We start from the raw sequence: 13,560 nt of genomic DNA, 5'->3' as shown, positions 1-13,560 counted from the left end.
TACCTAAACAAATATTACCGCACAGTTATTAAAAATAATTGTTCAGTCAGTTCATAAATCCACATCACAATATATAACGAAGTTGATAAAGGATGCAAAAAAATTACCAAGCGCCACAAATAAGTACTATTCTATCCTTGCCGGATAGATCACGTACAGATTCGTTCAAACTATAACTTTTGGTTGCTTTATAACACAGTGTTTCTCATTCTGGAAAAATGCTTCAATTCACAATCAAAAATGTACGATTCCATTCAATATAAACACCACAATCAAATGGAGAACAAATCAATGTGGCTGCCGTCAAGACTAAGTATCAACTAAAACAACAAAAATTTAGTTCAGGAAGAAACATGGAAGCTCAGTGAAAAATAAAAACTATAAAAAACACAAATACAATCACCTCGAATGGAATCAAAAAGGCTAACAAAATGTACAACCGAAGGAATCAATAGGAATAAATTACAAGTGTGTACATGGAGGGATTTTCACACAGAAAACCTTCAAATTGGGTTACAAAAAGACCTCAACACCTTTGAATACAAACAATACTAATAGATATACTCGACGAAGAAAAAGCCAGTGCCTTTCTTGTATCTGTACTCAAGAGGTACAGGTGAATAACTTTTCTAGAAGGAGCAAAAACAACAATCATAAAATGATCAATACTAAAAATATACTCAGAGGACAAATGAAAATGTCCTTTTTAAATAGAGCAATCGCTATTTCATATATCATTTGTAGTAAATTGCATTTTTTGTTAAGAATGGTGGCCTGATGTTTGTTTATACCTTTCAATAAAAATTCACAAGGCGCGCGAGGGTTCTTAGGCGACATAACTTCAATGAGATTGACTTCATGTTGGTGCTTGTAAGTTTTCTGTCAAATTTTCTTACTAGTGTTTGTTGTTCTGTCTGCTTACCTATGTATTTCGTATTTTTTTAAAGCCGAATCCATATCAGCTCGATTTAAGGGCTGGGCAATGCGCCATGCCATTCAATAGCTCGCAGTTAGATTGTGCTTCTCCCGATTTAGTGACAGTTATAGTTCACAGCCTTATGTGTCATCGGCAGAGTGGAGAATCTGAAGAGTTTGCAAGACGCGCGATTGAGAGTCTTGTGAAAAAATTGAAAGAAAGGCAGGAAGACTTGGAATCCTTGGTAACTGCCATAACAACGAGTGGCAGCCAACCAAGTAAGTGTGTTACAATACAAAGAACTTTGGACGGACGTATGCAGGTATTGTGAAGCTTGTTGTTACACTGTATACTGTTCAGATTGCTGGGCGGAAATGTCTTCCTCACATTATTTATTCACGAATATGGCGCTGGCCTGATTTGCATCGAAATGAGTTAAGACACTCCAAACATTGTTTATTTGGATTTGAACTGAAACAAGATTGCGTGTGTATTAATCCTTACCACTATGAAAGAGTTGTTTCTCCTGTTGACTTGGCTACTCTGAGCCTTAGTCCTACACCAGAAAAAGAAGGTAAATCTTTGTAATTTCTGACCGATACAATTTTTTTTATATGTAATCCTTGTTAGTTATTCACAAGTATCTTATGCGATCCATGTTTTCAAGACACAGAATTTAATCAGGGTTTGCTCTGGTAGTTTGGCTGTCAGCCATACAGTAGTCTTTCTAGTGTAATAATAATAAATTAGGGATGTATTAGATGATCACAGAGATCTTAGATTTAGTACTGACTTTGTATCCAACATGAGACTAGTGTAACTATACAGCCAAAACTGTCCGTGCAACTAGCCAGTTACGGGTAACTCAGAACCTTACATGTGCATCAGTTGAAGCTGTCAGCTAATTTGTCATGATAAATACCATACTGGTAAAATTAATATTAACATAATTGAAAATGATACCAAGCACTTTGAAAAGATATGTTTTGATAAAAGCGAGTTCTCGGGATAAAATACACCCAGTCTCCAATGAATGGTCATTATAATTTCATGAATTACAACTAGGTAATCTATGCCTATCAATATAGTGCAAATCAACACTCAAGAGCTTTGTAGATCAATGCCTCGTTTTAGTTTAACCCCCTAACATACAACCTACTTCACCACCCGCCATCGAGCGTCAATGTCGGCGGGATTTTAAACACAACATCTCATTCACCTCGATCGGTGGAGTGTGAATATCTTGATATTAGGCTTTCCATGTATGCCCAACACTACCTAATGTTAGTTGTTCATCCATTGACTTCAGCTTACTCAAACACTTAGGGTATCTATTATGAAATAATGATGACTTGCAGACATCATTTATTTCCATAGTCCACGTTTCACTTCTAAGATTAGTAAGGTAGTCAACGCGTTTTTGTTTCTTATTTATTCGCTCTGGTGTTAACGGTCATCAACCATTCTCAAACCGACCAAATGTCTTGTAACAGTTCAAACATAATTGTATCTACCATTAGTCGATAAGGAAATCTGAAAAGTGGTCAGTTTTTGTCCCTGTGAAATTATGTATATAACAAAGTGGGGTAGCTCGTCATATGCTTTGACTTGACCAGTGGTGTTCAATTAGAGAGGTTCCTGCAATCTATGTACATCTTCGATACACCTTGTCAAATGACAAACTGTCACAACTTCTAGGTCAACAAAGTTAAACGCTGCTTTCGTTTTAGGAAATACCGCTGTTGTCGGGCGTTTGTAGGTATGTTTATGTTCTACAGTCTGACAAGGTGAATAATTGATTGGTTGCCAAGTGTGCTTTCGCAGTGGTTTTGGTGAATCAGTTGTTTACTAGCTTTAGCGAGTCGTTTTATAGTTTCAGAGGTGGTTTAGTTAAGCTTTCACTGTCCTCCTAGACGGCACCAGTTCACATTGAAAGAGGTAAACGATTATGACTTCCCAACATTTGAACAACAGCTTGTCCTGTTGACCCGCGTTTTGATCATAATTATGTTTTTATTTGCATCTTTGTTTTGATTGTCTTTGCTAGTCTGATCTGTGGTTTTGTATGTATTCTTTTCCTATTTGGTTGGTAGGTTGGGTCGGTTTCGGTATATACCGGTTGATGTTTTTAAAAATTCCCGGGTTTTGGGGTCTACGAAATCTCAGTGTTCTCCTAGTTTATAATTTTCCAAACGCATGAATACAAGCAAAAATATATAGCATCCGATGGCTCATAGGTGTTCACGTAGATGCTGGGAGCACGGCTACCCTGTATTATTTCTTAGAATTGTCTGTTTCCCGATTTTATGTGTTGATTTTATGCTCGGTTTGGTCATTATTTGACAAGGTTCTATAGGTAGCCATTTCTCCAATATTCGCCCATTAGGCATGTCTGTTCATTTCTTCATGTAGTATCGGTACATAAGCATGTTTTACTATGGAACAGGCTTTTTATACAGCTGTAGTCGTTTCTGTCATAATTGGCAGTTCGGTTAGCGTGGTCTGGTTTCCGATGTACACGAGCCTTAAATTTTTTCTCATTAGTTATAGTGGTCAACACGTCGAAGAATGGTAGTTTGTTGCCTGGTTTCGTTTCTGATGTATATCATATGTCATCGATGACTTGATCAGATTGTAAGTGCCTTCCAGCCGGTCCTTTACGATTACGAAAAATGTAGTGCATTTGATTATTCGACCTGATCTTGACACCTAAAGTTTTCGGCATCTGCTTTACTGCTCCTGCAATTAGTTCCGTAATCTTGTTATTGTCCTTTATGTTTGTACATTCTATTGTTCTTTTGGAAATATGTTGTTACACACCAGTTGATTAACTCAAATAAACGGTGGCTGAAGTTGGATGTATTCTGAAGGATTTGTATCGTTAGTGAGGGGCAACAATGTAGTGTTTTTTTGCTAACTTTGGTTCATCTGAGATAAAGCTGTGAGGATTATTGAGACCAATAATTTAACTATTGATAGTCAAAGCAATTTCTCAGTGATCATCACAAAAACACTTTCTGTAAGTGTCATTACTGTTTAACTGGCATATCTCTTCAGATTATGTAGGCTGTTTATTATAACGGCAACGTTAGAAATCTCGATTATTTCGTCCTGCTATGATTTAGTTATTTCGGTACCTGCTTCAGGAATCTCGATCACTGAAATATGCGGATTTTTCAGAGTATCATGTTATTATGGAATATAATTTCAAACTCAAATATGCTGATTTTTCTAATGGGCTTTGCATGTAAAATGCAGAATGTCCCATAAATGTACCCAATGTAATAAGCGAAAGGCAGATGGGTGCTTAAAGTATCAGAAGTGGATATTTATCTTTAGTACTTCAATTGTCGTTAATATTTACGGTAGACACTAAACGAAATAGACACAGTTTTACTTTAGGATAGTCAGTACAGTGGGATATCCCGATCAACTACAATTTGGCAGTTTGTCATTTCATTTTGCTTAACGCATATACACCATCCTCATATTTATTGGGAAAAAGCATTCTGTATCTGGAAGAATTAATGTTATACTTTCATCTCTCGGATCTTCAGTTAAGTGTCAATTGGAATGTTCCTTCCTAAATAAATACCTTCGCAAGGATCAAGGAAGAATAATCAAAATGGATCATACTAAACCTCTTTTTGGGTGTAAAAAGAGATTACAACAATTACATTTTCGGCTGTAAGCCATATTTCTTACGTTTCGTCAAGGGACCCTGATTGGTTCTTCGGATTAAATGAGGTTGAAGGGGATGTAAATACAATTTAGTCGATCATAATCCACGTGATTCAAATGTGGACTAGCCAAAATTACCGTACCACATCACGATATGATAAAATTAACAGGATTAATGGCAAGGTTCGAATTATTTAATGGCATTTAGAATTAGACTAACTAAACATTAAAAATATGGTTTGAGAAGATGAAGTAAAAAAGACATATATTCAAGAATATTTCAGTTCGAGATTTAAAGGAAGATGAGTGAGTGTATGCTCGCAATACCTCCAACTGTGGTCTGATACCACCTTTAATACAAGGCAGTTCTTATCCATCCAAAGAGTAAAGCCTCAATTTTAATCATTTTCTACACTGCAAGTCAGTGTAAAATAACTACAGTCATGAAACAAACATTTTCTTTTACATAAATCTTTAGAATAAAACCCTCTTTCTAGTCTCGGGATTTTCGTTAATCGCACTATAATATAATTATTCTTTATTTTCAGGCATGTGTAGCGACACAGAAAGTGAATCCAACTGTCCGGACTCCCTAGTTTCTGGATTCAAGGGAGCTCAAATAGCTGATATGGGATCATGTTTGCCAGGAGATCCTATTAATGAAGGGAAAAATTGTAATTCCTCCGTCTTATTATCCACTCATCCTCGTCTTACTGTTCGAGATCTTCTTGGTGAACATATATCTCACACAGGTAGTGCTATTTACTTGTTAATATTTGTATATAATACCAAAATCTTGGAATATGTGAAATGGTTTAAGGCTAAAATCGCTTTTGATTAGTGATATGAGCAGGAGTTAAATCCAGTAGTCAGGTTTTTGGCAGATGAATAACTTAAAAAGCTGATATCCTTTAATCGTCGTTTTCCTGTCAATAACTTGCATATAAGCATGTTATTTCATTGGATTAGAAAATCTATTCTTCGGTGGTCTTGTCTTTGATATTCAGTCCTTTCGTAGCTTTAAATCCGCATTCCAGTTTTGTAAGCAGCAGTCAGGGTTCTATTTATTCACTTTTAATGCCTGACGACTTCGTTCATTCACCAAATCACAATCTACTCAATTTCAAAGATTGTCAAAAGCCATATAACTATAATAGTTTCCTTAGATATTTGTTGTACATACTGTTTATTATCAATAATAATGTCACTAGTTCTGGTGAAGCCTAAAAGTCAATTAGTTTGAGGTATAGTGATTTGTGATACCACTCAATCCATTGTTAAAAATAGTTATCTTTGAAAACAGGTCAAAGTTATTTCAAACCGTAGGATTCAATTACCACATTGTCCCTCGATTCAAATAAACTCGGCCGATTTAAAACCGAGTATAGTATTATCTGATCATTCGCTTTCTCCTAACTCTAGCTTCATCGTCCTCTAGTGACGAAGAGATCAGAAAATATCTTGGTAAGTTCATTTGTACCTTTGCGTGGCTGGATTGTTTTGATCTTCAAGCACAAAACAGTCTGATTCTTCTAAAATATCTTAATTAAAGATTGGTTTATGTCTAGATCTTCTTCAAAGATAAGTAAGGAAATTATTATTTTCCTGGAAACAATTTTTGTGTGCATTATTGTTCCTACTTGTCCACTATTTTATATATTCGTCTACCGGCTTCTGAATTTATGACCCAGTAAGAATTTCCCATTGCTTGAAATCAATGGCCTGTGTTCTATCAATCAGTCTTATGTCGTTTGACGGGAGACTTCAAGATTGTTTTTCAAATATTTTGACATCTTATATTCATATTTTTCTTCAATAAGAACAGTTCAGACTTCGTGCTTTTTATAAGACTACTTCGTTGTTAATAAAGCCCTGTTTAGTGATAAAGCTACCTTTCTTTTCAGGTTGCTCAAAAAATCAAGAGTGTGATTTGGAACAGACTCCTTTATTATCCAACTCACAGATCGATTCGTCTCCAGCGCTCTCATCAAGCATTTCGGTATCGAGAGTTAACCCAGCTCCACATTTGGATAGAGGACAGAGCACTATGGCCTGGTCAGGTATCGCTAACCAAAACCATCCAAATACATTTATTCATTCTGCTACTAACTTCTCGAAAGACAGTTCCATAGAATCGGAAAACACGTGTGTAACAGGATATTCGAAAGTGATCCCTGTGAATTTGCCTACGATTAGGACGATGGATGTTTTTAAGTGTACGATCGATCCGCCTATTATTTTTACGCCAGTCCAAACCAACAGCCTTTTAACAAGTAGTTTCGTTCCAACAGCATATTCCTCAAACGCAACTCCAGTTTGTCTATCAGGCAACACTAATGGTGCTGTAAATAATAGCTCTAATAAACGTCCTGGTGGCTCTTCAGGAACTGCAGGTGGTTGTAGTACTGGAGGATCTGGTTTTGGCAGCGGTGCACCATGTAGTGGAGTAGGTGGTGCGGCTGGAGCTGGTGGTGGTGGGTGGGGCAATCGTAGGGGTCCCCCTGCCCCACCATTCACTCCTTCTGGATCTCTACTCCAGGTAAGCTTTTATTCGTGTTTTTTTAAGTATGAGGGTGTTTGGAGTAGTTATAATGTTCTTAGCAGTGAGCTAGGGTTGTGTTTCTTACGGTTATAATTACTTTTGGGGACTATACTTTGCAGGTGGTACTGACAGTCTACTCCTAATATTTCATAGTTATTTGGTCTCACTTGTTCCGGCCAGGATATGCTGCTAAAATATTGAGCTTGCTACTTCTAGATTCTTAGCTTCTAAATAGCAAAGAATTGAGTAATACCAGTTAAGGCCTTAACTTAAAATTAATTTATGGAGAAGCTACTTATAAATAAGACCAGTTGGTAGTTGCTTATGTACAACTTGTTCTAGTATTATCGAAACCGATCGACGGGAAAGTACATCTGTGGACTGTTTTGTGACAAAATAACTACGATAGTAATCCTGATCTAAAGTTTTTGTAACTGATCAAATTTTCATAGTAGTTAGTCAGTTTCAGAATCTCCGTTAACTATGAAACTTGGGACATTTCTGGTGTAACGACTCATCATTTAGATGTTGATTATAGGACTATTTAATTTAATGATACTAAAAAAATTATTTATTTAAACACATAAACATTGGTACAAGAAGGCACCAAATAGATATGCGCTACGTAAATCATTCGATTTGTGTGAGAGCTGGGATACTGCTCGGGCGCCCAAACCGAAGCATGTGGTTTTCTTAGGGGGCCACACACGAAGCCTTCAACCTAAAGGTCTGATCCATAAGGCAGTGGATCAACGTAAGGAGATACAGTCCCATGGTAGCCGGTGACTAACGATTGGTGCACACACCATTTGTTCCTTCAGGATACTAGAGTCCATGTGCACCATTGGTTTTAAATCAGAATTTTCCAACTCCCTTAGGTAGACTCCGTGTCCACCAACCCGGTTAAAGCGCTGGACATTCGCTTTTGGTCCTCTCGATTCCGTAAATAACACTGCCACCAGCGAGTAGGTCTTCCCTGGCAGTGATTGTATGCACGTGGCAGCATTTGGAGAGGGAGAGAGGACTCTTTCCACTCTCAGCCGTATCAGGGCATTTGAGGGCAATTTAATGATATTATGAATGTTATAAATTTCAACTGATTGAGAACAGTCAAATTATGCTTTTCAGGTATTCATTTGTTTATCTCTGTTATTCTATTAACGTATTAGAGAAGTTAATTTTGTGTATAATCAGTAAGAATTGTGTTATGTAGTGCTACTAAGTTGTATTTAGTTTTGTCGTTTACATACTTCAGAGACTTAGTTCGTTTTCTATATTTGCAGCCGTTGCCAGTCCTAACTACACAACGTCCTCCTGAATACTGGTGCAACATTGCTTACTTTGAACTGGACCAACAGGTCGGTGAATTGTTTAAAGTTCCAAGCCAGTATTCACGTGTCACCGTTGACGGTTACACGGATCCTTCTAGTCCAAATCGTTTTTGTCTCGGACAACTATCAAATGTACACCGGTAAGTTCAGTTCCTCACTTTCGTTGAACAACCAGTTCACTTAGTCATTAGAGGACTTAATCGGATTCTTTTTTGCTTACTTTCCAAGGCTAATACTTAACAGCTCTAATATTTCAGTGCAACTAAATTATCTTGTAAAAGTTCATGCACTGAAATAAGAGCAATTTTCCACAAGTGGTTACTAATGATCATATTCGGTTATTCCGAGCAAAGGTTTTAAAGTTGGTTATTTTGATCACTAAAATACTGTTCCATACATATCTGATAGTGATTCCATATTGTTGCAAACTTATCAGCAGATGTAACTCATGGAAATATTGATTAATCATTTCCTTATACCACCGGTTTTCTAACCGAAGTTCATTATACTATCGTGGTTGTAATCGCGATGGGATATAGTAACGTTTTTGTAATTTTGAAACTTTATGTTCCTGTCACTGTCTCAACTGAGGAATCGATTGGAGTTTATATATGATAATTACCTAGTTGCTTAACTGTTCTCCACATAACTCAACCCAATGTACATTTGTGCTTGACTCCTACGTTAATTATGACTGACCATGGATTTCAGGAATTCACTTATTCCTGCATACCTTAAAATAGTGGAGACCTAAAATCTCTGGAAAATCTGCCAACAACATGTATGTTTCGTGCAGAAGTCAAGTTCGTTCGATGTAATTTGAAGCAGATTTTGTAGCTGCAAATGTCGGGGACTAATCTCTCACGCTTTGGATAACAAAGGTATTGATAAAATTATTATTTCACATTACAATGACCTGGCGAAACATTTCTCATCTTAAGTTTGACATTAACGTTTGTTCAATAGTGACAAGAACGCTTGGTACAATAAGGCATCAGAAAATATGCCACACATTTTTATTGTCTAATCGACCTGTTTCCACTATTTTATTAGTAGTATTTCGAAAATTCCTAGTAAAAACTGAAGGAAAAATGTACTAACCGAAATATCCATGTTGTTCCGCCCTGTCCTTGACTTATGTACGTATATTCCCTTTGTTTTCCGTCTTTCGTAACCCACTTTTCTTATTTTATCTTGTGCTGTCAAAAGCAGCTTTCAACATTAAGGGTATCGAACAAATTATTCCTCTCTTTAAACATTAATTTCATACTTTTCTGTAGCTTTTATTTGATAGTTTATTTTTAATAAATGAGTAGTCAAGTTTATTGGTTATTTTAAAGCTAATTATCAATTATAGTAATCTTGTGACTTAGATGGGTAAAATCTCATCTTTCAGTTTTTGTATTCACGGCACACCAAAATCCTGACTTGTTTGGATATTTATTTATATCAAGTTTTTCGTAAGGTGAAGCAGTACACTCATCTTGCAAGACACCATTTAAGGTGGCTTACTTTAAAACTATTAACTAGGTACGAGTGGTTTGTGAAAGTGACTACCAAAATATAGCAATCAGTGCTTATGATTTAAGTCATCCTAAAGTTTTACAAATCGCCCCAATGTATTATCATCGGAATTAATTTTTAACACTAGTTGCTGGTTCTAAACACATTTTTGGAAATATCTTCGTAAACAATACCTTACGTTACTGACTAGATTGTACGGAACATTCGGTAATACTCACATAAGCAATAGAAGTGAATTTTCGATGTTTAACAAAGCGGTTCTTGACTGTTATTTCGGCGGATATCTTGTGGTTTGATAGGTTAATCTTTGGTGTGCTACTAAATGAATAAAACTGGGTATTATTTTAAACAGGTCGGAGCAATCCGAAAAGTCGAGACTTTATATTGGCAAAGGTGTAGAACTAGATAACGTTGGAGAAGGTGATGTTTGGATTCGCTGTCTTTCAGAGTTCTCTGTATTCGTACAAAGCTATTATTTGGATAGAGAGGCTGGCCGTGCACCTGGTGACGCTGTCCATAAAATATATCCTGGTGCTTATATCAAGGTATGATGTCAGTTTTAAATGGTGCGATATGTGGAATTTATTATATCAACTGGTTCTCATCCTAATTTAATAAAATTTCCTCTGAGTAATGTTTATTGGCTACAATATCAAACGCGCGCTTCTTTTTAACGATACGCACTTGGTTGTATTTATGAGTGGAATTGTTTGGTTGCAACTTCACTAAAACTTCAGGACATTAGTAATTGCTTAAGTTAATCTTTTTGGAAAATTATATTAATCATTTACTTTTTTTCTTATGACGAGTATTTTTTTGATCTGATATTAGCTAAATCTAAGAGTGGTTGTAAAATTGTTCCGGTATTATAAGTTTATTGTAACTTATTTTTCATATAATATTTACTCGATTTTTATTTCCTATGATCATACTAGCTTGTGTAGTTTTCATTTTCTTCTAATACCAGGTTTTCGATATAAGACAGTGTCATGAAGAAATGAAATCCCTTGCTCAGTCTTCTCACGCTGCTGCTGTCCGACAAGCTGCGGCTGTTGTTGGGTCACCTACGACAAGCGATTTATTGTCTCAGATACCTGGTGCCCTACCTCTAGGTTCCAACCAATCTGCCCCAGGATCTTTACCTGGTACACTAGGTACAGGAGCATCTATTATGGCTACTGCTGGGGTCGGGGTGGATGATCTTAGACGTCTTTGTATGCTTCGGTTGAGTTTCGTTAAAGGATGGGGACCAGATTATCCTAGACGTAGCATCAAAGAAACACCTTGTTGGATTGAAATACAGTTGCACAGGTATGACTTTAAAATTTATTTTCTTACAATAATAAACTAGTACCGTATAGGCGTGAACAAATTACTACCATCTTATAACTAACTACATTCATGGTCCCATGTTATTTTGAAAATTAGTTTAGAGGACTGAAATGGACGGTTTGAAATTGTAGAATTTGCTTAGTATACACTGGAAATATTTCTCACTTTTTAAAGGATTTTTTAACCTTTGGTCTCTTTACTGTTCATTGTCTTGTTAATTATGGTGAATGAAACTACACAGATGTGTAGAATTCTAAGTGGATGCACTGTAGTTAGGTAAAATATAATACTTCTAAAGCTGGAAAGAATTAGATTTTTGTTGTGAATTTCAGAGATACCACCAAAATATCATAAAAACCATAAATCTATGTAAACCTACCTTGAAAATTCTGTTTTACTTTATATCACTAATAGTTGTCAACTACTTATGGTCTCCTCCGTTTTCTGTGTTGTTTCCACTTTTTTTTCAGACCACTACAATTGCTGGATGAAGTTCTCCAGGCTATGCCTCTTAATGACTTAAAACCAACCCGACATTTCTTTTCTTATTTTCCACAACCATCTGGATGCAACTCAGTGAGACCAGCAGCAACCAAACGTGTATAAGTTGCTGGGACTAAGATATTTCTCCTTTTTTACTTCAAGATTTCAAACGTTTATTTTAACTAATCTATTTCCTGTTTACTTTTAAATCCTTTTTCGGTAGTTTACTGCATATTTTTTAGTTGATGCACTGTAACTGATTGCTTTTTATCTAGTTCTTTTTTCTTACTTTGTAATGTCTACTATTAAATTCTGAATACAATAGTCATGGTTATTGTTTTAACAATTTAATACACATCAGGTGACTTTTAATATTTGTTTAAAATTTTTGTACGTATCCATTGCCACTTACCTAACATTTAGACCTCAGAATGTTTTAAACTATAATTCTCTCTATATTGTACAACTTTGTTTATAAATATCATTTATGCGCCTTCTATCAGGTAAGTTTAATATCACTTTTTTACTATGTACCTACATCATGTGTACAATTGTTATTTTTGCCTTTTTTTAAAAAAAAAAACTTGTCCACAGCTGACTGATCTGTTTTAGGTTGTCTATGTGCAAAAGATTACATCATTGCTTTTTGCTTTTCTTATTTATAATTGTAGTACAACAAGTAGTAATAGACTTCAATCTATTTATAAAGATTGAAGTATAAAACCTTTGTAAGTTATTTGTTGGATTTTATCCATTCATCTATGTAATAGATTACTTTGTAAATCATAAGTTTATTGTCCTCCATTTTGTTTGGTTTTATTTCTTCTATTTTTCTCTTATTTAAGTTTGTTAAGTTTTAGGAAAACAAATAATTAGGCTTCTTGTTTCCAATTGCCTGAACCCATTTTTTTCCTTTTCTTTGCATCTATGTACTTTAATAAAACCCTCTAATATAATGTTTTAACTCGGTATCTCTTTAGATTATTTTTGCTATCTAGCTATATTTGTACGATCATGACTGTATAAAATGGTTGCTAAATCATTTTCAAATAGTGAACCGTATTTTAGGTAACTGATTAGTTTCAGCATAAGTTTAACAGAATAATTCACATCATTCTTTTAATTCCATTTTAAAAGAAAAATCGCCATCTATTTCGTGTAACTCAAGTGCAGTTTTATTCGTGAGTAGTCACCACATAAAAACACTATGTTCTTTCTGTGAAATGTAGAAAATTTCAAGATGATGCAAAATCACTTGGGTTGAAAATTAGGCTTGCAGTTATAAAAGTACTAGTAAATGATTATGTTTGTAAACTTAAAGGCTATTGAGGCTTTCCTCTGGGTTAAACCCGGTTGATGAGTTAGTTTGGTGTCTGAAAATAAAAGAAGCTATGTGCGTAAAATATGCCTAAATTAAATGAGAAAACTCATAAATTAAGATCAATATTCACTTTCGTACTCTCGTACTTTATATTCTTTCTAATCACACCTAGCAATGTGTGTGCTTAAAAAGGTAAATTTGAATGCAGTCATACGAATATACCGCTGGAAGAATCGTTCGCTGAAAATGATGGCCGTAACACTTCAAATAACAGTTTATCTGCTCTTTAGTTTCCTACATTTACCAAACAACCTTATTGGAATGTAAACATAAATTACTGAATCTTGAAGTTGAGAAAGCCATAGATAATCTGAAGTGATCGACAACAACAGATCCTGATACGTTTACCCCACAATTATTCAACGATATT

The 13,560-nt window shown here is 35.5% G+C and overlaps 1 protein-coding gene across 2 annotated transcripts; it reads left to right on the top strand.

Moving 5' to 3' along the window:
• The first annotated feature begins 802 nt into the window (after nucleotides 1-802).
• SMAD4_1 (Mothers against decapentaplegic 4) lies at nucleotides 803-12,780 on the top strand. Of its 2 annotated transcripts, XM_051217843.1 has the most exons (9): nucleotides 803-870; nucleotides 948-1,238; nucleotides 1,277-1,490; nucleotides 5,146-5,349; nucleotides 6,502-7,136; nucleotides 8,423-8,610; nucleotides 10,347-10,539; nucleotides 10,962-11,305; nucleotides 11,797-12,780. In XM_051217843.1, exons 2-9 carry the CDS (start codon nucleotides 990-992, stop codon nucleotides 11,930-11,932), a joined length of 2,163 nt encoding a protein of 720 aa, XP_051073969.1. In that variant the 5' UTR covers nucleotides 803-870; nucleotides 948-989; the 3' UTR covers nucleotides 11,933-12,780. The 2 variants fall into 2 exon arrangements, with proteins under 2 accessions (XP_051073969.1, XP_051073968.1); XM_051217842.1 differs by having other exon boundaries at nucleotides 803-1,238; nucleotides 1,277-12,780.
• The last annotated feature ends 780 nt before the right edge of the window (nucleotides 12,781-13,560 follow it).

The sequence above is a fragment of the Schistosoma haematobium genome, chromosome 1 (genome assembly GCF_000699445.3).
Source record: "Schistosoma haematobium chromosome 1, whole genome shotgun sequence".
In the NCBI taxonomy this organism is placed as follows: domain Eukaryota; kingdom Metazoa; phylum Platyhelminthes; class Trematoda; order Strigeidida; family Schistosomatidae; genus Schistosoma; species Schistosoma haematobium.
Note: the sequence above shows the minus strand (reverse complement) of the source record. Positions and strands in the feature narration are given on the sequence as shown.